The following is a 26,835-nucleotide window of genomic DNA, read 5'->3' on the forward strand; positions in this document are numbered from 1 at the left end:
AACCACAACAGGTGAAGCAAACCATCAGCTACTTGAGTCTCAGACCCATGTCCCCAAGCATGCTGTAACATCCTCCTCCTTCATGCTGTAGGTAACCCCTTGCTAACATCACCAGCTGCCTCATTCTGTGTATCACCCTGGAAGATCCCTAGCACTCTCTCACTGTGATGTCAAATAGTACCAGAACCCCAGCCTACACACGCTCACAGTGTGCTGCACTGAACAAGAAGGTAGGCTCAGTTTGTCATTTTGCTCTATATTGTTTCTGACTAACCTGTTCTGCAGAAGACAGGCAGGCAGTAAAGCTTGGGAATAGAGGGGCTAATCCCCAGATATTGTCCCCTGTTTTGGAATAAAATCTGTCTGGCATTTGGTAAACACTGCATTTAAAAGTTCATTACATTCAGAAATTAAATTTTATATATGCAGGATTCCTCAGGACATTATAGTTTTTCTGTATATTCCTGCCTTCCCCCATTGGAAGTTTTTCCTAACCAAAAGGCTCACAGTGAGATAATTTATTGTCTTAACCACGGATTTCTGAAAGCTCTGGGGCTGAAATATGAAGGATTGTGTTTCCTGCTTTGGAAAGACATCATCCTGGAAACTAGTGATTTCCTTTGGAGCTAACCTATGTGAGTAATTTCCCCTAGATCAGGAAGGACTTGAGATTTTGGTCCTGCCACTAACTGGCTCCATCTGGCTTATTATTCCATCATCTCTCTCCTAGAGTTACTCTCCCCTACCTATTGCCAGCTCTCTAGCCTGAATGGCCTCACTGAGCTATAAAAAATGAGGTTTCTACTGCAGAAGAGTTGAGCCAGTTTCCCAGGGAACAAAACTGGACAGAGCATGGGGGTCTTCTGCAGACATTGGACTGTGTCTAGAGAGAAGTGTTTCCAGGCATAGGGATACCTCAGTCATTGGCCTGCATCCTGCTGCTCACAGTAGCTGTCAAGGGCTGTGAAATTCTGATTCCCAACCCAGCCACATGGAAATGCTCTATGTGCAATGAACTATGTTTCTGGAGCTGAAGGCAGGCTTTGGGATTTAGGTGGTGTCATTGGACAAGTGTCGCTGCAAGGACATGAGGTGTATAGATGCAGAACCCTATTGATGAGGGCTTTATTATTGACTGGGGCTTCTCAGTGTGGCTGGTGTTGATATAACGGATCAAACTGCAGGTGGGTGTAAGTACATTTTGCAGCTGAATGCAATGAGATCAGAATCTGGTTCTACAGACAACAGTTGAAATGCCAGGAGACTGATGAAGTAAAACTGGGGCACAGATCCCTGCCTCAGCAGACAGCTACTGTCATGGAGCTCCAGTGTCGTGGTTCCACTCGAGTGGGCAGCCAAGCTCCACCACAGCCGCTCTCTCACTTCCCCTCTCCAAAGAGGAACGGGGAGAAAATACGATGAAAAGGGCTCCAAATTTGAGAGAAGGATGAGAAGATCACGCAGTAATTATTGTAACGGGCAAAACAGACTCAGCATAGGGAGATAGTAAGATTTATTGCGTATTACTAACAAGCTAGAGAAGTGAGAAACAAAGGAAAAAAAACAAAAGCACCTTCCCCCCCCCATCCACCCTCTTCCACCTCCTCCCCCCCTGAGCAGCGCAGGGGAACGGGGGAATGGGGGTTATGGTCAGGCTACAGCACTTCTCTGCCGCTCCTTCTCGGTCATTCTCATCCCCTGCGCTGTGGGGTCCCACCCATGGGATACAGTCCTTGATGAACTGATCCGGCGTGGGCTTCCCACAGGCAGCAGCTCTTCCAGAACTGCTCCAGATATGGGTCCCTACCACGGGGTCCATCCCTCAGGAGAAAACTGCTCCAACCTGGCTCCCCCACGGGCAGCAACTCCTGCCAGGTCACCTGCTCCTGCATGGGCTCCTCTCCATGGGCTACAGGTCCGGCCCGGAATCTGCTCCGGCAGGGGTCTTCCACAGGCGGCAGCCTCCATCGGTGCAGGGCCACTTGCTCCACCGTGGTCTCCTCCACAGGCTGCAGCGTGGAACCCTGCTCCACTGTGGTACTCCATGGGCTGCAGGGGGACATCCTGCTTCACCATGGTCCTCACCACAGGCCGCAGGGGACTTCTGCTCCGGCGCCTGGAGCACCTCTCCCCCTCCTTCTTCACTGACCTTGGTGCCTGCAAGGCCATTCCTCACTCCTCTCACTCTCCCAGCTGCTGTGTGGTGCAGCTCTTTTTTCCCTGTCTTAAATATGCTCTCACAGAGGAGCAAAACAGCATTGCTTATTGGCTCGGCTCTGATCAGCAGTGGGGCCCTTCCCAAACATGAGGCAGCTTCTAGATCCTTCTCACAGAAACCACCCCTATGGCCCTCTGCTACCAAAACCTTGCCACGTAAACCCACTACACAGAGAAAGAAGCTGAGAATTGTGGCAGTTCCCTATGTATACAACAGGCAGGGACATAAGAGCTACAAGTCATATGCCTCACCTGAAATTCTGTAAGCCAGGAACATACTTCCCAGAAAGGTTAGTAAAGCTGGATAGAGAGGAAATTCAGGTAGGCTCTGAAAACTGTGGACTCAGGACTTACAGAACTACAGCAGTTGTGCTGGAAGGAAAGTTTGGCTTCTATTTTTTTGTGCACATGAAGATTGTGAATCAACAAATCTGAATATTTTTTTCTTTGCAAGACAGTAGTTCTTGAACCTGAATAATCAGCATGAGATTCCATAGCAGACCACCCAATGCTCTAGAAACTGCCAGCATGACAGAATTAATTTTAATTTTTTCACTTGAACATACTATAGCGGCTTTTTTTCTTACGACACATCTGGCCCAAATGCCCAGGCATCCTAGAAGAACAATGTTTCAAATATTTTCAAATTTGTTTCCTGTTTTAGTAAGGGGAAGTCAAATCTTTTGCATTTCACTGGCATATTCCTGAAGAGAGCTTAATGAAAATATCCCACTTGTCAAAACTTGGCCAAAGTCAGGATCACAAACATGTACCAGTGAGATGAATTTATGTTGCTCCTTTCTCCGTGAGTCTCTCCTCAGACTCCTGTTGCCATTGTAAGCTACATATCCAAGCAGACTAAGCTAAGCTGACTAAGCTACATATGCTAGCAGACTATAAAATGCAGAGCAAGTTGATTGAAGGTACAAGTCAAAATATATGGAGGTAGAACAAAGGCCTCTCAGCCTTCTCCACGTGATGAGCCATTGGTCATGAGTCAAAAGGAGCTTTGTCACTGCTTGTGGAGAGCAGAGTGAAGGCAGTGCTTCCCTTCGTACCCATAAAATTTTACTAAAAGTTATTACCCTACTGGGTATATTTCTGGAAAACCTAGGATTCTGCCATAAAAAGTAGGAAATAGATGCAGGGGAATGCTCTGCTAGAGCATTCCTGTTAGAGGAAGAGGAAACAGTAGTGCATCTTCACATATAATTTATTTAAGAAGTTCCTGGTGTTTTTTGACAGAAGACTCCCAGTGCTGTGAACCAGAGTTTCAACAAGTGGAAAGGGCAAGTCCCAGTGCTTTTCTCTTGCACACCTGAGCAACTCAGAATAGAGGCAACTTGTTCAGATACAAACACCTGCATGGGGTTATAGATGGCAGAACACTGAACCTGGCAGGATATTTGTGCTGACCTGGTATAGCACCTTTCCTCACAAAGAGCTAATCAGAGCCACCAGTGTTGAAATACAAGTGAAAGGAAGACTAGAGCACTCCTCAGCACAGAGCTAGAAAGACAAAAATCAAGGAAACTAGGAAAAAAAAATCTCTGTGAAGCAGTATCACCCTTTAGAGTGGGACTGGAAAATATCCAAATGATCACAAATGAGACTTTCTGAGTGCAAGTCCAAACTTTTTCAAGTCATTATTTGTAAGGTTTTTTTCTAAATCCTACTCATCGGTAACACAAAACAACAGTATAATACCTCTTTAATCTGTCTCTTGGTTTTGTTTTATTCTGTAACCTGGTACAAAAGACCAGTAGCTATAGTAAAAACAACCATTGTTTCCAGTCTACACTTGCCAGAATTAGGCAGAACTCATCTGTGTTTCTTATTTGGGATCCAGATGCACTGAAAAACCTTTTGCTGATTTGGTATTTTATCCCTCTACTTTCTCCTAGACCCTCAAATACAAAACATGATGATGCATGACCAGCCCCGCTACCACAGGGAAATTAAAGGAACTGAAAGCCTATCGAGAACCTTTGAGTCCAATGAGATACTTACTCCACTTCAAATTCCTTCACGTCTAACTGTCTCACAAGACAGGTAAGAACGGAGCTCACAAAGAAAAATTATTTCATTAAAAGTATTTGATATCTAATTACTGTCACCAGAAAGCATTTTTCTAAATGTTATGTTTTTATGGCATGATATATTTTTTCTTTTCATTATAACCTTGTGCAATAGTCTGTCAGTTCCCTGGGAAATAAGTTGATTACAAGTGAAAAGAGGACTGATGAAATATATTATGCTGTAAGGCTCAAAAATCTCTTGAAATAATTTTCATAAAGAATAAAGACAATATGTATATTGCATTACTAACTCAGAAAAAATGTACATATTTCACAAACTGATCACCAACATTTATCACATTACACTTTGATCTACTCCTGTTTCAAACCTTTTTTTCTAGATTGCAAGTTGGCCTAGAATTTCTGAGATAAAACTTTAAAATTAAAATTTAATGACAGGAAGCCTGCTTTTTGCTTTGGTAGTTATTAACGTGCAATAAGAAAGTTTCAAGAATCAATGCATTATTGTGTTTTACAGGACCAGTCAAAGTGTTAGCTAGGGGTCAGTATATGGCAGAATTCCTGCAACTTTTAAAGTTCTGGAAATCTGAACCTCTAGTTGTTCCTGCCAAAATTATTACTTTTTTTTTAATCTAAATTTCTATTTTTTATATATACAACATTCAAGAGTTAGACGTAAGTCCATCAGTGTTCTTTGACATGAGATTTTATCTCTGTTGCTAGAAAGCTCAATTCTGATTTTTCATCTTACCTACAGCCTTCTGTTTTACTTCTACTGCTAACTTCTGTTATTTGTAACATCACATATCAAACATCTGAATTCCAGACAGAGTATTGTGATATTGAATTATCATGCCTGTCAAACTATCTTGAGGCCTCCCACTTATGTATCTTCCCTGAGTCAGCTTTTGTTGTTTTAGGTCTTGTATTACAGGAGTCTGGGTGAATTTCCATCTGAACTGTTTTAACTATTGTCCGACTTGAAAGTCTGCTGAATGTTAGGTCCAGTTTCAGTGAATGTACAGGAAAGATTCACATTGGCTATATAGGATACCAAACAAAAGGAAAATATAAGCTCAGAATTGTCTGCATCCTTAGGATCCTAACACATTAGTAAACATCTTTCATATTGCTACTATTTTAGTAGCAATACAACAAACAAGTAACAAGCACAGACAGGTTATTTCTTTCTGAACAGGAAAACCTGTATGGTAACACAGAGAGTGAGCTACACTTTTCTGCTAAAGTAAATCCCGCTCCAGTGAACTCACCAATCTATATCTGAAAAGGTGCCTGCATGTCTTAGAATGTCATACGCATTTTTAAACAGTGCATTTTTTTCTAGTCACATAGTGATAAGCACATAAATAAATAGAATACAGTTGCTGTCAGCTACTAAAAATACTGTATCCATGAATTTTATTATATTATCATCTTGGATTAGAATATTTGTCACAAAGATTTGCACTGATAAACAGCCCTCAGCATAACCAGAGGTACATACATGTATTTGTAAAGCCCTATAAGTTTATATATGTACATTAAAGGTATCCCAAGGATTTTTCACTGTGATTAGACAATCAGATTCAGGTTGATATACTAAGACAATGTATGTAGTTATTTGTATGTTAGTTGGACAACAATAAATAAAACAAGGTTCTTTTTCCACTCTCCCCCTCCCTCCAATGCACTGAATCCCAAATCAATACGTTACTCAGTGACTACAGCTATGCTGGCAAGTACAGTGGAGTACAGAAGACCTGTAGAGTCACAGAGTTGGTGTTGGAGGCCTGAGGTCCAGAACAAAATGCATTTTGTGTTCTTTCTACTTCAGATTACCTCTAGTGTGATTCCAGGGACTAAATGTTGTAATACACTCCCACTGCATTTCTGGAGCATGTCTTGCAGTTAACTGCATCCAGAAGGAACCTAGTTCACATACTCCAAGCCAAGGCACTGCAGAATACAGACCATTGGAAAATTAATGTCAAAAGTGTATTCCTGATCCAAATGAAAATGCCAGTGTGAATGCATCCCATGTGAACTCATATAGGATCAGGCCCTAAACCTCTCCCTGTACAAACACACTTTCCACAGACCTTCTGGAAGCTGTCAGCAACACACTCTCAGAAGCACTGGCCTCACATGCTGATCAAAGCAGTTACTGGAGTCCTTCACAAGCTCACAGTCTAAGACACTTTATTCTTTTCCTTTTCCTCTTGTGTTTTTTTTTTTTTTGTTTGTTTGTTTGGTTTTTTTTGGTCAGAACAAGAAAGATAAAAATTTAGGAGTCAGCTTTCAGCATTCAGAATAAATCTAGAGTCATGGAATTCAGAAATGGAAAATCTTAATAAGACATTGACTATATTGCTGAGACTCTGAAGTTCACAATATACTCTTTAAAACTCTGTCCACCTGAGACCTCATTTGATGTTCTCTGGACAGAAGCAGTCATCTTTAATATCACTCGATCAATATCAGCTTTTTTTTTTTTTTTTTTTTTTTTGTGAGAATGAGACTTGGAAACATTTTAAGCTTAAAAGCTTAATAGAGTCCTATTTGGACTGAATGGGTGATCAGCCCCAGAAATCTGTGTGTGCAGTGTTTTTCCTTACTGCCTAAGGGAGAGTGGTTGTTATGCTACCTAGTAACCTGGAGATAGCAAACAGGAATGATTTATTAATGTTTCCAGCGTGAGTCCACTTAATGAATACAAATACCATATCCATGCAAATGATATGGCATCTACCTACATTAATAAAGAGAAAATGAGGATTTAGAAAGAATTTAAAAAACAGATGCTTGTGTTCCTTCAGAAACTTAAGCCTTCTGATAAACCTCAGAACATCAGATTTTTATTTTTGTTCATCCTACAATACAAATGAAGAAGTACAAATGTACAAATTTTTGTTTTAGTTCACCTTACAATACAAATGTATTACCCCTTGCATCATGGTAGAATGGATAAAGGAACAGCATCAGGTGGCAGCAGAGAGGTCCTGATGCCTGAAGAAGAAACTAAATGACAGTATGGCACTGTACTGCCAAGCAACCACAGAGAACAAACCATCATACAGCAGCACTGTGTCCGTATCTCATACATCATCATCTCTCATGGCAGAGAAGTCCAAGCTAGCTGGGAGCAAGCTAGGATATGTGTGGTTCACCAAGTCCAGTGCTGTGATAGCGGAGCAGTGGCTGCACCACATTCAACAAATGCTCTCCTACTGGTCTGCAACCATGTCCAGATGCTTCACTTATCAGTAAAGAAATACCTAGTATCAGCAAAAGGAGGTAGCACAGATGAAGCCTAGCTACATACAAGAATCAGGGTTATGCATGATGGAAACACTGACAACAGACAGATCTGGCTGCTAGTTCCCAACCCAGTAACATAAACATCATGCTCTCTGGTTTCATAGGAATGAATACGGCACATGAATAAAAGATCCTGAGGGTGGCCATGCCTATCACGTATCACAGCAGTTCATTAGCTCCTTCACAGTGTTTTCAGAAAATTCTGCACAACTAAGTCAAATTTATAACACTTATTTTTACTCTTATCTCTTTAATAAAAGAGCCTATCTGTACCCCTGGCAGGGAAACTGCTGCAGTCCAAAGGAAAATGAAACTTCAAATTTTCTGTGAGTTTGGTGCTGCTCTTTAAAACTCTTTTAACCAAAAACATGTGAGGTGATCATGCACCTAAACATGTTCAACTCCTTGATTTCAAATGACACAGATATATGAAACTGTAATGCATGTACTTTTCCACTAGCAAATTCATTTCACTACATGTGAAGTACCTGATACAGCTAGAATTCAGTGTGAATTAGAGCTACTAACTTTACATGAATAGAATAGAATAGGTTTAGATCTGTTGGAAGGGACCTACAAAAACCGGAGTCCAACTGCTTGACCACTTCAGGGCTAAAAAGTAACATTTCTCACCCCTCTCTAGAGACTGGTCTAGAGAAGGTTTTCGAAGGCACGGGTAACAAATTCATGAAATCAGTGGAAATTAGATGCTAAAGCTTCCACCTGTGACACTCTATATGTTCACCCACCTGTGACATTGTATATGTTCACCATCCATATGCCACTCAGTAGTATTTACTGAAGGAACAATGCAGGTATTTGTGTGCAGGCTGCTAAGATTTATATTGTGAGATGCACATGCTGCATGTAAAAGCTTCTTTCTTCTCTCACTGATCAAAACATAATAGACTTGATTCAACCTTCATTAAAGAATTGACAGTCACTGTTCTACTTCTCCTAGTGCCAGTTCACCAAAATAGCATTATCCAGAATAAGGCTGAGTAACTCAGAGCCAAGAAAATTAAGCCAAATTTTCACTGTTTAAAAGACTTCAAGCAACCATCACCTTTGCTGCTGTTAAAGGGTGTTTTGGGGAATTCTTTCTTTCAGATATAAAAAGTTCAGGGAATCCCTTCACTGCTGCAAGCTTCCTGGAGGAATACAAAGTGTGCATGGGGGAACTGCACTACCTGTATTGCCAGAAGACCAGAGGGCAAAGGCCAAGTCTCCATGCACAGTTGTTAGAGGACATTACCATTTTGGTAGTGCTGTTGACCCTTGTCCAAGGTAAGTTAGACAAATACAATCAAAATGTTTAAGTGAAGGAATTTTAGCAAGAATAGCAGTAGACACGTATTGGGTTAGACAGCAATTTAGCCTGAGACATGCAAATATCTGCATTCTAGAAATGGAGCAATTTAAGCTTCTACCCTTTTTACAATGCCTGAAATATTAATGTGTGAACATATTGGTACCCACAAATCTCCACAGAGCATTTTGTTGAAACACTTAAAATTCCAAATCTCCATACTTCATTTATTTTTTGCCCATCATTTGGTAATGATTTACTGTTGGCTGTTGTCCCAAACACCCTTCCTGGCCTTTAAAATGTCACTACTGGCCTAATTTACACGAATGCTCGGCATCCACAAATCCCATAGGCATAAAAAATGAAAAGTAGGCACACAGCTTTTTTAGAAAGCTGTTGTAAAAGCCAAGATCTGTCTTCATCAGACAACAGATGAGGGGAACAGATCTGGGGTGTGCTTTCTGAGCCAGGGCTCCTTTTCTTGGCCTCTTAGCACACACGGTTTCCTCTCTAACAGCTCCACTGTCATGTCAGCTTTCTGGATGCTCTTTTGCTGCTACTTTTTTCAGGAAACTGCCACTCAGCCACACATGATCCAGTCAGGCCCAGCTCAGCAGTGTGTCTCTCACCATTCCTAGCTCTGCACCCACTAGATAGCCACCGCCCAAGCCCAGCTGAGTTCCAGGCCTGTCTGCCTCCATCAGCCTTGCTCTGTCCAGGCCCTGTTCTTGACTTCAGGTCTGAACACCAAACATGAACCTTGCAGAGAGAAGTTTCACTGGAGACAATAGCAGTTCTCATTGGCCATGGGCCCATTGGAGGCCTGAAGCTTTGATTTTACCTGGCATGTGGAGTGCCCACCAGCTTAGGGTTGATACACAGTCAGTACATATGGCATCTTGCACACCAAGTCATATTCCCCACTCTTCCCTGCCAGGTCAAACCCTACCCCAGTGCTTTCTGCCTATACACGCATACACGAGCATCTCTAGTCCCAAATTGCACTTGAGTTTAGCTCCTCCTTTCTCTTTTCCTGACCTCAACCTTAACCTTAGACCAGATGTCTCTGTTTGCCCAGATAAGCTGAATTACTATTGCAGTTATCAGGGAAAAATGTCAACAGACACCCTATGAGGCCCAGCCTCAAATTCAGTTCATCAGCTTGTCAGTTAAAAAATAAATCCCAGCTCTGACCCTAATCCACGGTCTCTGCCGAGAGATCTAACATAACCAGCTGGCCCTTGCTTGAGTCAGCCCCTCAGCCTTACTTGGTAACCTCTTTGAAAAGGACAACTAAAAGTTTGGCTCATTGGCCCTTAGAATTTTAAGCCTGCTTGTAACCTAAATAATCCTTTCTAGACCTGTAAAACAAACTCTCTAGATACAAGGGAGTACAGTTCCTCAAGACAATACACAAATCTACACTCTTGCAGCTGCAACTCTGTTTCTCTGTGAGACAGGCACACAGCATATCTTTGGTTCTTCCTCTATGAGTTCAGAATATAATAGGGTTGATGCCACTTACAGTGAAAACAGTTCCCACAGCTCCTATTGAATGTTAGGTGTGCATGGTTTGGAGCTATAAGGGCCAAGCTTTCACAGATGGAAGTACTCAGCATACTCAGAAACTTCAGATTCAGGCACAGGTGCTTGACACCTCTCAAAATCCAGCCCTGCATAATTTAGATGTTGATACTGTGAACAGATTTCCACATGGGTAGCACCTATGAGTTGGATATTAAGAATTACCTGAGAAATCAAGACAAAAACATACACATCGATTTGAATTTTTATGAGAATATAAGTATATGAGCATATAAAGCATAAGTGTTCTACATTTGCATTTTCTCTTTGCACAGAGACCTTCCCATTGAGCAGTACTATGATGTCACCCTGCTGAAAAAAAGTGATGTGCGTATGAATGACGATCTGTAAGTTTAACCTGTGTGCTACCCAGATTGTGAATTTAGTGAATTTATCAGCAAACTGAAAATTCATTCCACTCTGGTGATACTATGCATACGTGATATGAAGTGCACATATGATATGTGAAATATGAAGGAACGTGTTCTGTAAAAAGGGATAGGCTAATAAATAACAAACAACAGCAAACGCAGCTAGAAAGGAAATTCAGAATATGGCATTGTGCCCCTTCAGTTTGGTATCTCTTCAACAAGGGTCTCTGAAACTGTTTTACAGATTTTCCATATTTATCAACTTGTAATACTCAAAAATAAGGTCCTTTCTGCTAGTTAGAATCTAGATTAAATTGAAGTAACTGCAGTAACCATGACACCGTGTGTATTTCAGTCCATTTTTCTCGTGTATATATATAGAGAGATGCATTTAAGGAGGAGGGTTGGCAAGGATTGTTTTCCTCACTGCTACTGCTTAAGAGAAAGATTGAGTGAATTTGGATGGGGCTGCACTTCTGCAATCCAACGTTTTGCCACTTGGTGGCACCAGCAAAACATTTAACATTGCTCAAACTACTGCAATTAATTTAAAGTAATTTAAAGTTTAAATGTAAATTCTTCAAATGCAGGAAATGAACGAAGCTACACCTCTCATGTCAGCGTTAATAGCTACAGCACATTAGAAACCTGAGAACATTTCTGTGATTATTTTTTCAATTATCTTTATAGGGCTGTGAGGGGTATTGTTTGACCCCCACCAGTCTCCATTTAGCCCCCCTGCATGTGAGGTACCTGCTCCCCATTTTGTGTAGACTCAACACACTCCAGAAAAGCAGGAGAGCTAATTGTAAACAAGCCACAGAAGCTACACAAGGAAACCTCCCACCCTGCTCTTTGTAGTCCACTGCTCTTTGCAGGCTTTTCTTTTTACTACCTCATTACAGTAAGCCAGCAAAAAGAGATGAATTTGTTTACCTCCAAGAGTGCACAGGCCAAGACTCCTTCATACTGGGATAGCATATGGCCTTTCACCAGCCATGCACGGTAGAGCTATTGGCTGTGCTGCTTTTGCATAATTTGATTACAAGCTACAAGGAAGTAGCAAGTTTCCTTGCAAGTTTCTTCCTGCATATCTCCCAAGCACTTAATGACAAGAACTGGCCCATGCCCTTTTGAAATTGTGCATAAACCTCAAGTTTGAGATGTACAACAGATGCAGAAACAGGCTCACTCTTCCTTTAACACTGACCACTTACATGAATGTTTGCTTCTTTTATGTTGCATAGCAAAACTGGTTGATTCTTTTTAGTTCATAATCCATCCCCAGGAAGACTCCATCAAATGCAGTGGAATACCAGAAAACAATTTGGCCTACTGTGACTTACTAGTCAAATAATTGTCCTGTTACATGACATGTCTATTTGTATCCATGAAACAGCAGAAGCTCAGGCAGATTGTGGAGTAAAATTTAAAACTGTTCTTCGCATAGGGTAGGAGTGTTTTCAGTAATTCCTAGGCTGCTCAACCTGAAATGCATCTTGGTAAAGGATGCTCTGAGACCTGTTCACTTCACAGCAAGAGTTTTCCTTATGCCAGTTGCCTACCAGAATGGAATATCCACATACTCAGGCAAGGACATGGGACATTTCTGGGGATTTGATTCAGTAAGAGGAAGTAACCAGGAACTGCTGTAACTATATGGCCTTGCGCTGGCTATATAAGAAACAAGGAGGTTTTATATAAGCATAGGTTAGACTCTGCCCCCAACACATACTCAGAAGTACACAACCTTGGACACTGAATGTTTGATCATTAGCACACTGATGTACTTTCTCCATTATTTTGCACTCACATCTTCATCTGAAACATGCTGGGTCTCTAAAATATATTATGGTTTATGTTTTGTTCTGGTTTAAACTTTTTCTTTTCTTTAAGGTTATATTTTCTCTGTCTTTTAGAGACCTTTGAATTGAAGGAAAGAGTGTATCCTTTAAAATGAAAAGTGAAACATACACCAAATACATCTGTCATGTTCATAGTTCAAGGTCTTTCAGAGAAAATATTCTTCCTGCTGTCAGAGACTATTAAGCGGTGACAGCCACACGGAACCTTTCCTGAAAAATGCCCACTGAGTGCTGCTCTGCAGGTCTACTTGGGAGCTGTTAATACTCAGTTTATTTACCTTATAGCCTGTGAGGGCTCCTCTGAGCCATTACTGTCTTTTGCGGGAAATGAATTACCAGACATTTGCAGTAACTCTGTACACCTTCATGAGACAACTATGCTTTTGCCTTAAATATGCACCCTACATATCCTTGTGCAGTCCTGCATTAGAATGAATCACTTGGTTTGCCCAGATGTACTTTCGCAAGTGGGCTACATGTGCCCTCTCTGTCAAATGTACTGGAGAAAAGTAGCTGCCTACTTCCATCTAAAGCTGTTATGAGTCCTCACGTTCACATCAAACAAGACCATAAAAATCCTGAAAGGCCTTGAAAAACATCCTTGAGCCATTGCTAGAACCTTAGCAACACACACACACTGCACCAGGCCAGTGCATTTACACTTTCCTTCCAAAGACAAGTCACACCAACAAAGTTTTGGGTGCATTCAGTAGCACTACAGAATGGTTTTTCTCCATTGGGTTTTCTCCGCATGGGTTTTAATCTGTAAATCACGTATATCATGCCACATATCACTTCCATTCCTCTGCTTTTGCCCCGGCTCCCTGAGCCCTGGTTGTTCCCTGACCTGCAGCTCAAGGTGCCCAAAGTGCTCTCATTGCTAGGGAAATGGGACAGTGTCCTACGGGACCACTCCCTGGACCTATTCTGGAGCTTTCTAAACTGGCACCATAAGTCTCTCCAGCTCGAGCCTGACTTCTTTTCAAGAAGTGACGGACTCCGTATTCTTTGTGGACTGAACACAAAGGGGGAGATAATGATTACTGAGCAGCTGTGTCTTGTGTAACACTGGCAGACTCCAGTCTACCAGAAGTTCACTGAAAGCCTCTCAGACCCAAGTCTGGAAAAATTACTACTGCTTTCTTCCTCTCCTGTTGGAGCTAGACCTTTCTATAGTGCCATCCATTCTAAGTGGCTTCAGGACCAATAACGCAGTTTGAGTTTTAAAAATCTAAGGGACACTCTAAATAACTGGATACCTTTGAAAATGTAAAGCTTTGCTGGCTGTTACAACCTGAGCTCACAAAGCTTCTCTGAATCACAGCAGTCATGAAAATGCATAGTTACCCTTACTTTATTGCTGCCTTGTGTTATAATGAGAAGTGATCTACAAAGGTATTTAAACAGTTCTGCCATGATACAGCACAAAGGAGGCTTATTCTCCTTATACTTGCATATTTGTATCAGGAATATGTCCAATGAATGCAATGAAGAATTTAACAATGCACACTGTAGCATAATGTGAAGGGAGAATAAACACTGAGAATTTTCCTCCATGTCTCTGAGCAATTTCTGTTCTAACTGTAGAAATGGAAAACCAATTAGAAGTATCTATGGAAAAAGCATCTAAAGATTGTTTTTCTGTAAGTGTGGCTATTTCTGTAAAAGCTTTCATTTTTCAAGACAAAGTTTGAATCAGAGTCCCAGATGATTATAACAGTATACAAATGGTTGTCAAAATCCAACATGTAATGTTTAAATGCTGTTAGCATCACACACTAAAAGGAAAGCAGATCTTTTGCTTAGCTCAGTTGAGGCATGAGTTATGTTGGCATGGTAATTTGGGAGATGTAGCACTTCATGGTGATCACACAGACTTCACAATGAAATGCATGAATACTGCTTAGTGTATCGGAACAGTACATGAACAAAATTATCTGGCACATGAAAGTTTTTCTTCAAAAGAACCATTTCAGTGTGGAAAGAAATCAGCGTAGGATTGTACTGGACTTCTTTAGGCAAGGGAGCATATTTTCTCTTTGTGCAGTATCTATTTTTATGGAGACCAAATTAATGATGGAGGAGCCAAATTGTAGCTCTTGAGACATGGGTGACTTGAACAGAGTTTGGGTGCAGCTCCCACGCCACGGCTATGTCATTAACCAAGTGACTGGGTAGTCTCGAGCTGTGGGAGGAAGAGTCCCCCAAGGAACTACTAAGGCTGAAATAAAGCAGTCTTCATGGAGCACATTAACGTCTCACACAGCTCTGTCCTCAAATGGCACAGCGGGAGCTCTGAAGTTATCATTGCCTCCTGCTTAGGAATGATTCCTGGACATCTCTCTCCTCACTGGGAAATATGAAGGGTTTTGGCAATATGAAGATTTTGGTATATGGCCTGTAGAATCAAGAAACACGAACACCATACAAAAAATAAAGCTTAAGATTATCATCAGACAACTTCTCCTACCCATATAAAGACCTTTTCAGGCAAGACCAGGTAATTTAGGATTCCTCATGGAAAACATGAGGATTTCAGAGCTCCAGGTGATACACTTAGGTTTTTTACTAGATGATAAGATCAGTAATAAAATTGTCTTTTTTTTTTTTTCCTTCGTTATGCCACACAGAACCATTAAGCAAAGTAATTTTTTTTCTTAATCTTAGACATTTTTCTGTCTTAGAACAATCACCAAGAGACTCTTAGCTAGCCTCAGTGATGAAATTCTTGCCCTTTAAATTTAGTGATTTCTTTTGATTGCTTTTTAAAAATTCATTTGAAGCATAAAATAAGTCTCCATTGCAAAATATAAATAATTTATTATCATGGAATTAATAAGTACTTTCCCTGCAAGTATGAATAGGATACATTTTCTGTTTTGCATTACTGATTTATTTTTACTAATAGCACATGCAGTTGTTAATTAATATAGAGTTTATTACACAGAAGTGTAAGAGGCTAGATTTTTTCCCTCACTCCTTTTAAGAAGACATTCTACATACCACTTGTTCCAGGCACTGTTTCAGCCTTTGGCACCTAGCAACACCAAACATTTCTCGTGGATTGAGTGATTCCAGTAAGAATATTGTCTGCACTGCTTACACATTGATTTGTCCCTAATGTATATTGATTGCACTGATTCAGATAAAGTGTGAGAGGTGCAAATGAAAGTGAACCATTTCAAGTAACTCGCTCTTTTTCTTCCCTAATACAGGCTTCATAAGCCACCAAGCAGTTTGGCTAAGTAAGTACATTTCACCTTTATTGTACCTTATCACTTCCTTAATGAAATAAAAAGACAAGACCTTTCTCTTATAGCCATAATTGCACAGTGTAAGTTCCTTGGCAGTAAGCAGCAGCAAAAAGCTACTAGGCAAAAAGCTCTCTCTCAAATGAAGCATATAATGATAGGTCTAGCAAGTTAGCAGTGTTTGTCCAGCACACCCACTCTCCTAACAAATACTGATCTTGCTGACTTGCCTATGGGCTAATTGGGTTTCCTTGGCTGTGTTGTTCATGGCCTCTTTACCCAACGTGAATGAAAGTATGCAAATCTAATGTATGTATAAAGCAGATTTGTGGGAGGGAAGCCTAGGAAGAGCTCAGCTTGGTAAAAAAAAACTTATTACCTCATGATGGAAAGGCTCAGGAATGGATGAACTTGGCTCCTACATAAGGTCAAGACTTTGCTTTCAGCAGCAACTCGGGAAAGGCATTTGCTCTCAGTAATCTGCTACATGCAGTTGTGGTAGAATTTAGAAGAATCCAAAAGGGGTGGATTACTCTTACTGGAATAAACTTCATTTAAACCTCTCATTTTCCTCAGAAGCCTTTCATTTGCCTCAGAAAATTTCTGTTATTTTGGGATTTTATTTGTTTAATTAGGCTGTTATGGAAAATTGTAAGCTGAAAAGGATAGCTACAGCAACCCCAGAACTCTCTGTGAAGTCCTGGTTCTCAGTACCCCATAAAACTCTCCAGTTTAGCTTTATCCTTCTTCCTCTCACAAATAAATACCTTCTTATACACAAATAGCCCAATAGTCCTAGTCCTAGTCCAAATGGCAGATGAGACTGCTTCTGTTGTGATGGGGTTTCTTCACTCGTTATTCCCACCACCATCACCACCATCTCTTTTCACACTGTTCCTCATGACAATCTTGCTTTACTTCCCCCTTTCACCTCTGTCATTTTTGGAGTCTACAGGAAATAAATTTCCCCTGGAAAGATTTCTCATCAATTCTTCAGTTATTTATGATTTCTGGAGTGGGCACCTCTCTCTGAAGCGCAATCCTGCCCTGCATTCCATCAAGGGCAGAGTAAATCCCTGAATATGATGATATCCAATATGGTTTGTGATAGAGTCACAATAATTGTGTTGCTCTGAAAGACTTATTCATAGTAATTGTAGCTAACAGGAAGACTATAATGATAGAAGCAAACATTTTTACTTGCATTTGGGGTATGACAGAGGCATCCTTTCTCCAGTTTGACTGGGTCTGTCTTTAAGGGAGAAATTGCTATAACCAACAGACCCACATCACTGTTGGACATGTCTGAGAGGCATAGCCACTGCACCTTTGACTGGGAAGTGTCAGTGGCCTGGGTATGCAGCTCTACAACTTGTAAATGTAAATCTAATGATTCTCTTTCATGTAAGCAGACAATATAGGAGCAGGAAAGGGAATGATCATTGTGAATTCGTTGTAGGGTACAAGAAAAAGAGGATTAATGAAAAAAGATACCATCTTTCTGCTTCTTACTTCTCTCCCAGTTCTTGCGAAGTGTTATATTTAATGCTAAAGCTCCATGAAATGTGAAATAAAGAAAAATGAAATAAGGATTTTTTCTTTCTTTCTGTTCATCCTCCTGTCAACTGAAACCAATCCAAGACCGCTGTGCCTGCCGTTTCCCATCTCTCATCCCTACCAGACACACATCTCTAGGTATGCCATGTTCCCAAACTTCAGATCACCTGAGGATCGAGATACTGGGATCGATGCAAGCAATCATCAGCCTTTCCACCCCAATATCCCTAGCAAGCCTTATGATGTGGTTGTTCTAAGGAAGACCAAAGGTAAGACTGCTCTCTGAGGATTTATCATCTATTCTCTGATGATTTATCGTTTATTCTTGAATATTATTTAGAAATTCTGCTTAAGTCTTGTGACTCCTTTCTAATGAAGCTCCATGCAGCTAGGATCTGAGAATATTAGTGACCAAGCTACGCATCTTGGCTTAAATTGGAGCTCTTCATGCTGATGGTTGCATTCTCCAAGGGAGATACCTCAGCACTGAGAGTGATGAATTAATGTCTGTCTCATACAAAGACCTTGTAGCTTCAGAAGTCAACAGTGTTCTTAAAGCTCTTAAATGGTATTCTCCATAAATATGTATCATTCAGTGTATCTGATACCTTCTGGCAGGCAAATGATTCTTCACAGTCTGAGGGAGTGGTGGGGAAAGGAAAAAAATGCTTTAAGAGGGATCAAAAACTAACAAATTCTGGGCAAACGCCATGTCTGCCACACCTTTGCTGAGGACAAAAAGTTACCCCTGAAAGAAGTGCTGAATGATTTAAAATATTTTATCACCTTGCAGATGGTGGAACAAGGTCTAGAATCACATAGTAACTGATTTTTTACAGAACACCATGTAAGCCATTGTGACATGTTAGTTTTTAACCCCTGCAGAATTTTGTCCTGGGAGTGACTTACATAACGCATCAGATGAAAAATTGTGCTTTTCCTTGGGGTCAGTCTGCTGCATTGGGATTCTGACAGGTACTTCATTCTGGATGGCTCTGCTGATCACCTGCATGAACTGATGAGCAGTCTTTAGCAGCTGTAGGCCACAGAGGCTCGGGGAATTTGGGACAGCAGAAAGCCAGCACCTCTCAGTGCCATGGCACTGCTCCTCAGAAGGGGTTTGGCAAAACTGTGGAACAGAAGAAGCGTACACTGGCATGTCTAAGAAGCTCTTCAGTACTGTAAAAGCTGATAATGTTAAGTAGTAGGTTAATTTGCACTAATGAGCTGCCATTCCCAGCCACTGCCACTACTGTACAATTATGTATATAATTGGATATGTGAGCCATTTTTTTGCAGGGTATTTGTCTATCCAAACGAAGTATCTCTCCACAGAACATATAATGCCAGGAGCAGTCATTTTTAGTCACTTTTCAGTGATCATTTTTCAATGTAAGAAACACTAATCACATGTGTGGAGGTGGGTTTATTGCGACTACAAAGCCTATTTTTGCACAACAGAAGGATCATTGGAGGCCAAGCTCTATTTCCAGCAAAGCTTAGCAGGTTCAGAATTACAAGATAAGGGGGCAGCTACTGCTGGCACTCCAAAAACAACTTCACTTCATTTGATCAGGATGCACCACTCCTCACTGACTGAAGGAGAAACCTCTGGTTAAGAACAGATGACACAGATCACATGTGGGTGACTTTTACCACTGGAAAGTTGTGTTTAAAATTTTTCACAGCAAGGTTATGTTCAAGTTTTATTTATTTATTTATTTATTTTTCCCTTTCGACATCTTGCTTCTACAAAACTCAGAGTAATTATTATGTAGTCAATTACAGAACCAGGGTGGGAAACAAAGCTCTTGCAAGCATACGCTGCAGTTTCATTTTTATCAGACGTCTAGAAGAATTCTGTTATTCTGCTGAAGGTGACATTATGAGTACAAAACCAGCTTCAACAATTCATGAAATTTTATTGATCTTACTGTTTGCTGCTGTTGTTTGTAAAAATCATGCACAGAAAATGCAGTAAGAATCCGCTGGTGTGTGAATTAATCCAGAGCTCCTATAATTGGTCACGGGCATGTCAGTCAGCTCTAGCAGGGGTATAAGATCCAGCCTTCAGCAACTTGCCTCCATCCCCTCTGCCTGAGATAACTATCTGGTGGTGCAGATGCTCATGTGAAGACTTCTAGCAAGGCAGGAGGGTTAACGTAGGCTGCCTAAATAGTTAATCTGATCTGATTTAGCTCTGCTGATTTTGTACTACAGAGTGAAGATGAGTTCTGTCTGCAGATCCATGAGGTAAGTCTCCCAAGGTAGAAAAGACAGCAGCAGCAGCTCCAGAAAGAACCTCTTCCACCAGCACAGCTGTCTATAAACTGAGCATAATACGTCTACAGCTTGATATGCAGATACATCTGTCATTCTGATCAATGGTGTTACATTAGAACATGTTAAATATATCCCCTTCAGGTAATCCATACAGGCATGAGGTTGTCAGCATTCCCCCTGACTCCCTGAAGAAAGCTTTGCACTGGCCAGGACAACACACATACTTCCAAGTAGGTAATTCATACTGCATATGGGGGGAGGTGTTGCTAAAGAAACCCAGATTACACTCTCCAGCCCTAGAAATAAATGGATTTGAGCAGCAATAGATTTTTGCTCCTTCTTACCTCTCCACAAGTCCTGCCAACATACTGACAGGCTGGTGTCTCTATTTCCATGTTCTGAAGGAAGCAGATTGTGAATGGTCACTGACTCTAACCTTGCTTTCCACAGCTGTAATGATGGAGACGAGGCTGATCCATGAAACAGAAGAGTGAAACCGGTCATGAATGATTGGGTTTCTACTGTTCTTCAGTCTAAACTGTTGTTAAACAGCTGTTCTCTTCCTAGGGGGATATAGCCTGAAGTTTGATGACAGATAAAAGCCGTGAAGAATGTAGCAAAAGACAGTGGTAATCAAAGAAAGATACAGCCTTTGGAGACACACAATCTTATGGATGTGGCAGGGGAAAATCAAAGTGGCAGTCCATTTTCAGGCTGTTATTGTGACTGCAAAAGAAACTTTATATAGCATGTAATGTTCTGCCTTGGTGTGGCTACCATGCCTAAGTTGATTCCAAGTTCTTTGAAACGAATTCAACTGAATTATGTGCCTGTTAAATCTTCCTATTTGAGTAGAAATACTGTACTGAAGATTTTTATTAGCATTTTCTAATACGCTAATTTAGCATACTATGGAAGGGATATTTTAAACCTTTAAAACATTGTTATTTTATTTATTTGGTTTATGCCTTACCTGTTTCTTCTTATCCTTCAGCTTCCTAAATTTGCTGAAGAAAAGGGTCAAATATACTACCCTAATCCACCAAAAATGGTGGCCCCTAATTCCACTTTTAAAGAGCTAGAACATAACCTCTCTCCAAGAACAACCAACATGCTACGAAACACTGAAAGGGCTCAGGGGATCACAACATACAGTCGGAACTTCACAGGTAAGCAATTGTTTTTCTTTTCTTTTACTTGGAATAGCAATGAAAGACCACAAGATGTCACCCTTTAATTCTCTCTAAAAAAAAATAAAATAAAAATAAAATAAAAAAGTCATTTAGTAACAAAGGTCTCAAAATCTGTAAATTATCTGAGATTTTTCAGGGGGGCTGAGCACTAATTTTCATTTTCCTAACTAATAAAAATATGTGATAATAAAATATGTCTCCATTAAGGAAGAGGCCCCATGAATCCCCTTATACTGGATGACTATTACATGAAAGCAGTTGGCAGACTAACTGGAGAACTAGGTACAGACGTGGAACTTGTAAGTACTGCCTTTACTAAAAATCTGATGCTTTCACCACAGTAACATTGACAAGAATATTTCCAGATTCAACTAAAAGAATTAAGCCTTCCCTTTAATAATACTTAAATGCAAGGCAAGAATCATTCTAAGAGAAAGGGTAAAGTTCAGTATACTAAATGACTCCTGACAGAGCTGCTTGACAGAACTTATGTAATGGATTAGTGATTTGTTCAGGGTATGAGGTGCTGGGGGTAGGTTACAGTGATCATCTGAATATTTTTTTATCTTATCATTTAAAGCTGCCACCAACTCATGACAGCAATTCAAAGGACCTTTTGCCTTGGAAAGTAGAAGTAATATTCTCCATAAAATGAGTTGGCAGCTCTTATGAACCGTGCAGTACTGCAGAGACTGAAACATACTGGCTAGGTGTTTAGCTGGTGTTAATCAGCACAGCTCCACATCAGCTTATTGTCTTTACTGCACGTTGCTTTATTTGATAAGTGGCCTAGTATCATTGCAGACTCCTATGTCCTTACTAACTATACCAGTTTAAGTTTGGCAGAGTTCCTGTGATTCATCCTTCTCCATTTATGTGAGCGGTTTGCTTTTTTTTTCCTTAGGATGCATCAGTAACTTTGCCAAATTCTGTTTCATTGCAAATATTTACTTTTAAGAATATAGGCATGAACATAGATAATGGAAACTCCATGTTCATTGTCTTCAAAAATTTTGATATTTAATGTGGCCTCTTAGAAAGTCAAAAACTACTATTTTATTAAATGCTACCCATGCAAACAAGGCATAACATTGTAGGTAGGAATAGCAAATCAACTTGTTTTGCTTTTTGCTAATGCATCATTACCTGTAATGGCTTAAGCCCTTTCAGTGACACCTGCACATTGTCATGCTGAGTACATACACAGTTATAATTGATTGTTACCAGTTAAGCAATTTTGCATGTAAAACAGATTCCTGCTCACCTTTTCACAGCACTGCTGGCTTTACAGTGCTTGCAGGTTCAAACTTCTTTGTCTCTAATGCCTTCATATGTGATTGCACAAATATATGAAAAGCAGCGCAGCCAAAGTAAGATGCTGTCATTTTCTTTGTTTATAGTCAAAAAAATTGCCCTGGATAAAAAGTCCCCAAATTGTTGTGCTTTTTATTATTACTAATTTTTTTTTTTTAATTCAAATAAATTAAATCCTTTTTGAAATGGTATTAACTGAATTGGAAAAGTTGTCTGGCTTTTTCTCCAGCATGATAAAGAAACAAACGTTTTGCTTTGTGACAATGAAAACTTCAAAGAACACCTTCAGCAGCTTGTCTCTGGAAATGAAAATCCAAACTAGCAGCTTACATTAATTCAAAACAGAGCAGTTTTATTGCCCTCTGGCTTCCCAAGTGTGATCAGTAGAGGCCATGCTGATTTATCTGAGCATCATTATCCCACTTAAAAGATACATACATTAAATATCAAAAATTCAGATTGTTCAGCACAGTAATTGCTGAAGCCCACTCTTTGGGTACAGGACTCAAACATACTTTGTATGAACAGTCCCTATACAATGTAGCTTTGTCTCTGCACTGGTATCTGAAGCCTGTGAAGAATCAGAAGCCTGAAGACTGTGTCCCGTGGGATCTCGTCCACTAATTCTTTGAACAGCTGGAAGTTGGATCTTCTAAAGTTCAGGGTGCTGACTTTGCTCTTAGCCAGGCCCATTATAGTCACTGTTTATACTATCACATTGTTTAGGAGACCACAAATTGGAAAACAGATGCTTGCAGAAAGAAAAAGAAAAAGAAAAAAAAAAAAAAGCACAATCTAATTATATCCATTTGCATCTTGTACATAGGGATGGAGCAGAATATTTTGTCTTTTCCAAAGCATACAGACCAGCTCTAATCTCTCCGTATGGCAGGGCAGTAATGACTGAATGACTGTCTGGACTGATTCCCTTTCCCAGCCTGTTTTGCATACTGTCAGAGCAAAGTATTGGCCAAGAGTGACAAAGTTCTCACACCTGGCACAGTACTCCAAGTTCCTAGGAATAATGCTTCCCTCACTTTCCACAATGTGGGGCAGTAAAGATAGACCCGTAACTGAGTAAATTTCACTAGTGCCAGAAAATGGTTGCCCCAATCCCTGCTAATTAGAGTGTTAATTCTGTTCCTTCCTCCATTAGAAAGAAACGTTTCTGTCTAGTCTCTCACAAGTGAGACCTCTTGAAGGGCGCACTGCACGTTTACTTCAAGGCCGACGTCCCCATGAATCTATTCTGCAAGAACAGGGCTCCTGCCAGGAGCAGGCCCAACCGCCTTGCCTGTGTTACCAGAAAGATCATTATCTGGATACAGGGCTGCCAATAAACGAATTTCAGAAAATCACTGACACGTGGCAAACAGAAGCATTGTACAAGAGGCACTTTTCAGGAATGTCTGAACTTGAATCCCTTCCAAAATCTGCACATTGCCTTTCCTGTGAAGATACCAAGCCCAAACTTTTGGACCAACATACAGTATGGGAAAACCCAGTCAGCCTAAATAAACCAGTCTTACCACAGGATGTAAACAGCGAGGAAAGAAGAATTGAATTGCACAACCTCTGGTACCAAGAAGCAAGTCAGCCTGCATGGAGACCAGAGAGGCAAACAGAGACAGCACTGCCTGAATGGATCCCTGGCTTTGAGGTTCTTCAGCGCCCAACAGCACTGCTGGAGCTGCAGGATTCCTTCTCTAAGACAGCAGCACAAAAACGTTTTCATGATTCTATCAATGGAGAGACAAAAGATCTCAGAGATAACATCACTGAGGGAAGGAGACACAAATTCTACGGATTCAATGCTTTTTATTTCCATAACTGACACATTCCCTGGTCTTTTTAAAATACTAACAAATTAAAAGTACTTCAACATAGCATGTCTATTCTTGTGTACCGGTTATGGCTGAGATAATTTGTTGTCTTCATAGTAGCTCACGTGGTGCTGTGTTTTGCATGTGTGATGAAAATATTGTTGATAACACATCAATGTTTTAATTGTTGCTGTGCAGTGCTTGCACAGGAGTAAAGGATTTTTCTGCTTCTCATGCTGCTGTGCCAATGAGGAGGCCGGGGTGTACAAGAAGCTGAGAGGGGGACACATGAATGACAACAACAACAAAATCACCAAACACATCATTTTTAAACATCTGAAGTCCTGTTTGCAAAGCCTTTCAAAAATAAGAACAGTGCAATAGTAAAATTATTGGAAAGCCACCTCATGAACTACCAGCTGGTTTTGCAAAAGGGATGCAAAGAATAAGTTTAAATTGCTGTTTTCTGTGAGCTAGGAGATCAGTATCACTGTTACCCAAAATTCGGTAATATAACTAATATTGGTTCAATGAATACCTTAAGGAGCTCGAAGCCAGGTGATGATTAAAAAAGCAGAAACAGCACATGTGCATTTGTTTTTTGTTTGTTTGTTTGTTTTAACTAGTTAATTAAAAGAGGGCCTATTCAATTGTTTCCCAGAGAGTACCTGAAGAAGGAGCAAAATACCTTTCTACTTTTACCAAGACTTTCTTCACTGCAGTCTTCTAAGATGTTCCATTGAGAGATCAGATATACTCCCCTCTTCCTTCAAGCAGATTTTCAGAGTTCAGGGTTATTAAAATAAGGGTTCAGCATTATTAAAATCAGGGAATTTGTTACTTAACAAGAAAGACGTGAGAAACTGAGCTTGTTCTTTCTGGAAAGCAAACAAATAAACAAAAATCAACCAGCCAACAAAGAAACAAATAAAATAGAAACTACAACTTAATGACAAGTGTATAAAATATACTTGCTACAGAAAAGTCCTATCAGTCATTTGTATCATATGTCTGCAAGTCCCATAATGAAAATTTTTGTTTGATCAAACTCGTAAAATCAAAATAAGGAACTTGGGAAGCACATCCTAATTTACTTGTTTAATTTTCTGCTTGGTATATGTGGAAGGCAAAGAGCTTAGTATCATTTAAAAAAAAGGCTTAGAGGCAAATCCTTGGAGCATAAGAAAAATGTTTGCAACATTAGTAGATTTGGTAAGTGTTCTTAGTGCTATGAGACTGACTTCATGCTTTAGGATAACAGGCCCCTCTTCACAGAATCACAGAACTGTAGGGGTTAGAAGGGACCTCGAGAGATTATCAGGTCCAACTCCCCTGCCAAAGCAGGTTCCCTAGAGCAGGCTGCCCAGGTAGTCATCCAGATGGACCTTGAATATCTCCAGAGAAGGAGACTCCACAACCTCCCTGGGCAGCCTGTCCCAGTGCTCCATCACCGTGAAGAAGTTCTTTCGCATGTTGGTGAGGAACTGCCTGGGCTCCATTTTGTGGCTATTGCCCCTTGTCCCGTCCCCACAAACCACTGAAAAGAGGTTGGCCATATCCCTTTGTCTCCCACACTTGAGGTATTAATACACATTGGTAAGATATGTATAAATCTCTCAGTCTTCTTTTCTCAAGGCTGAACAGACCCAGGTCTCTCAGCCCTTCCTCATAGGGAAGATGCTACAGGCTCCTCCTACAGATAAATTCTTCAAAACATTTGATTCATTAAAGTAATTCAAAAATAAATTTAAAATGTGGTAGTTTGACCAATTTCTTGCCATCTATTAACAGATATTGAGGCCAGTGGATATTAGTGCTCTTGTATATTTTTGTCAGATGGAATCAGACTCTCTCAGACAATGCTCATGGACATTTATTATACCTCTTTTAGTCTAAGCTTTCCAGTAAACCCTATCAGACTATACAATAACATGAGATTACATTTGAAGTGAATTCAAAAAAGCACACCCTTTCATTTGTCTTTTAATTCAGTAGCCCTTAATTTTAAACTTATTTTCCAAAACCTAAAAAAAAATAAAAAATTAAGAAAAGCTAAACTTTTGACAAATTGCTACATCCTGAATTTCTGAAATTTAAAACTCCCTGTGAGTTAAATTAAGTAACTTTGGACTTGAATCCAGAATGTTCCCTTCCCTTCCCTTCCCTTCCCTTCCCTTCCCTTCCCTTCCCTTCCCTTCCCTTCCCTTCCCTTCCCTTCCCTTCCCTTCCCTTCCCTTCCCTTCCCTTCCCTTCCCTTCCCTTCCCTTCCCTTCCCTTCCCTCTTGAATCATCTATGTTTTTATGCTGCTTTCACTACAAGACCTGGTTTGTAAGGATTCTGGACGAGTTTTCTCATAGTAAAACAGAAACTGGTTCAGTCCTATCCTGTGTCAACTCTTGCATCTGGAGGTCATCTCCTGGTGTTTCATGCTCCATTGCAAATCACCTGACTTCATTCATTTATGTTTTGTACCCGCTACTCTTCTATACTCATCCTGACCAGACATCACTGCTGTGTTTCTTGCTTCAAACCAAAAACTGATAACAGAGCAGTTGTATTCCATGTTTCTGCCTACGTTATGTTGAGGTCTAAGACCTCATTATAATCTTAATTCACTCTACAGATAATTCCTCTGTCAGTGTATAAGCAGGTACTAGAAAAAATGCTTGAGTGAGGCAGTCCACTTGAGTTAACAATCAGAGCTCTGTGG

At 40.4% G+C, this 26,835-nt stretch overlaps 1 protein-coding gene across 1 annotated transcript; it reads left to right on the top strand.

The window, feature by feature from the left end:
* The first annotated feature begins 42 nt into the window (after window positions 1-42).
* On the top strand, window positions 43-24,187 carry SPMIP4 (sperm microtubule inner protein 4). Its single transcript, XM_027450963.3, has 10 exons — window positions 43-230; window positions 4,122-4,269; window positions 8,685-8,861; window positions 10,743-10,814; window positions 15,919-15,948; window positions 17,596-17,780; window positions 19,936-20,024; window positions 20,789-20,963; window positions 21,195-21,286; window positions 23,458-24,187. Exons 2-10 carry the CDS (start codon window positions 4,139-4,141, stop codon window positions 24,133-24,135), a joined length of 1,629 nt encoding a protein of 542 aa, XP_027306764.3. The 5' UTR covers window positions 43-230; window positions 4,122-4,138; the 3' UTR covers window positions 24,136-24,187.
* The last annotated feature ends 2,648 nt before the right edge of the window (window positions 24,188-26,835 follow it).

This window comes from Anas platyrhynchos, chromosome 2 (assembly GCF_047663525.1).
Source record: "Anas platyrhynchos isolate ZD024472 breed Pekin duck chromosome 2, IASCAAS_PekinDuck_T2T, whole genome shotgun sequence".
Taxonomy (NCBI): Eukaryota; Metazoa; Chordata; class Aves; order Anseriformes; family Anatidae; genus Anas; species Anas platyrhynchos.

Excerpts from the sequence above, each read along its gene's own strand:
- SPMIP4 (XM_027450963.3), top strand. The coding sequence starts at position 4,139 with ATGATGATGCATGACCAGCCCCGCTACCACAGGGAAATTAAAGGAACT. Across the intron at positions 8,862-10,742 it reads GCTGTTGACCCTTGTCCAAG|AGACCTTCCCATTGAGCAGT; the intron begins GTAAGTTAGACA and ends CTCTTTGCACAG. Across the intron at positions 15,949-17,595 it reads CCACCAAGCAGTTTGGCTAA|ACCGCTGTGCCTGCCGTTTC; the intron begins GTAAGTACATTT and ends AACCAATCCAAG.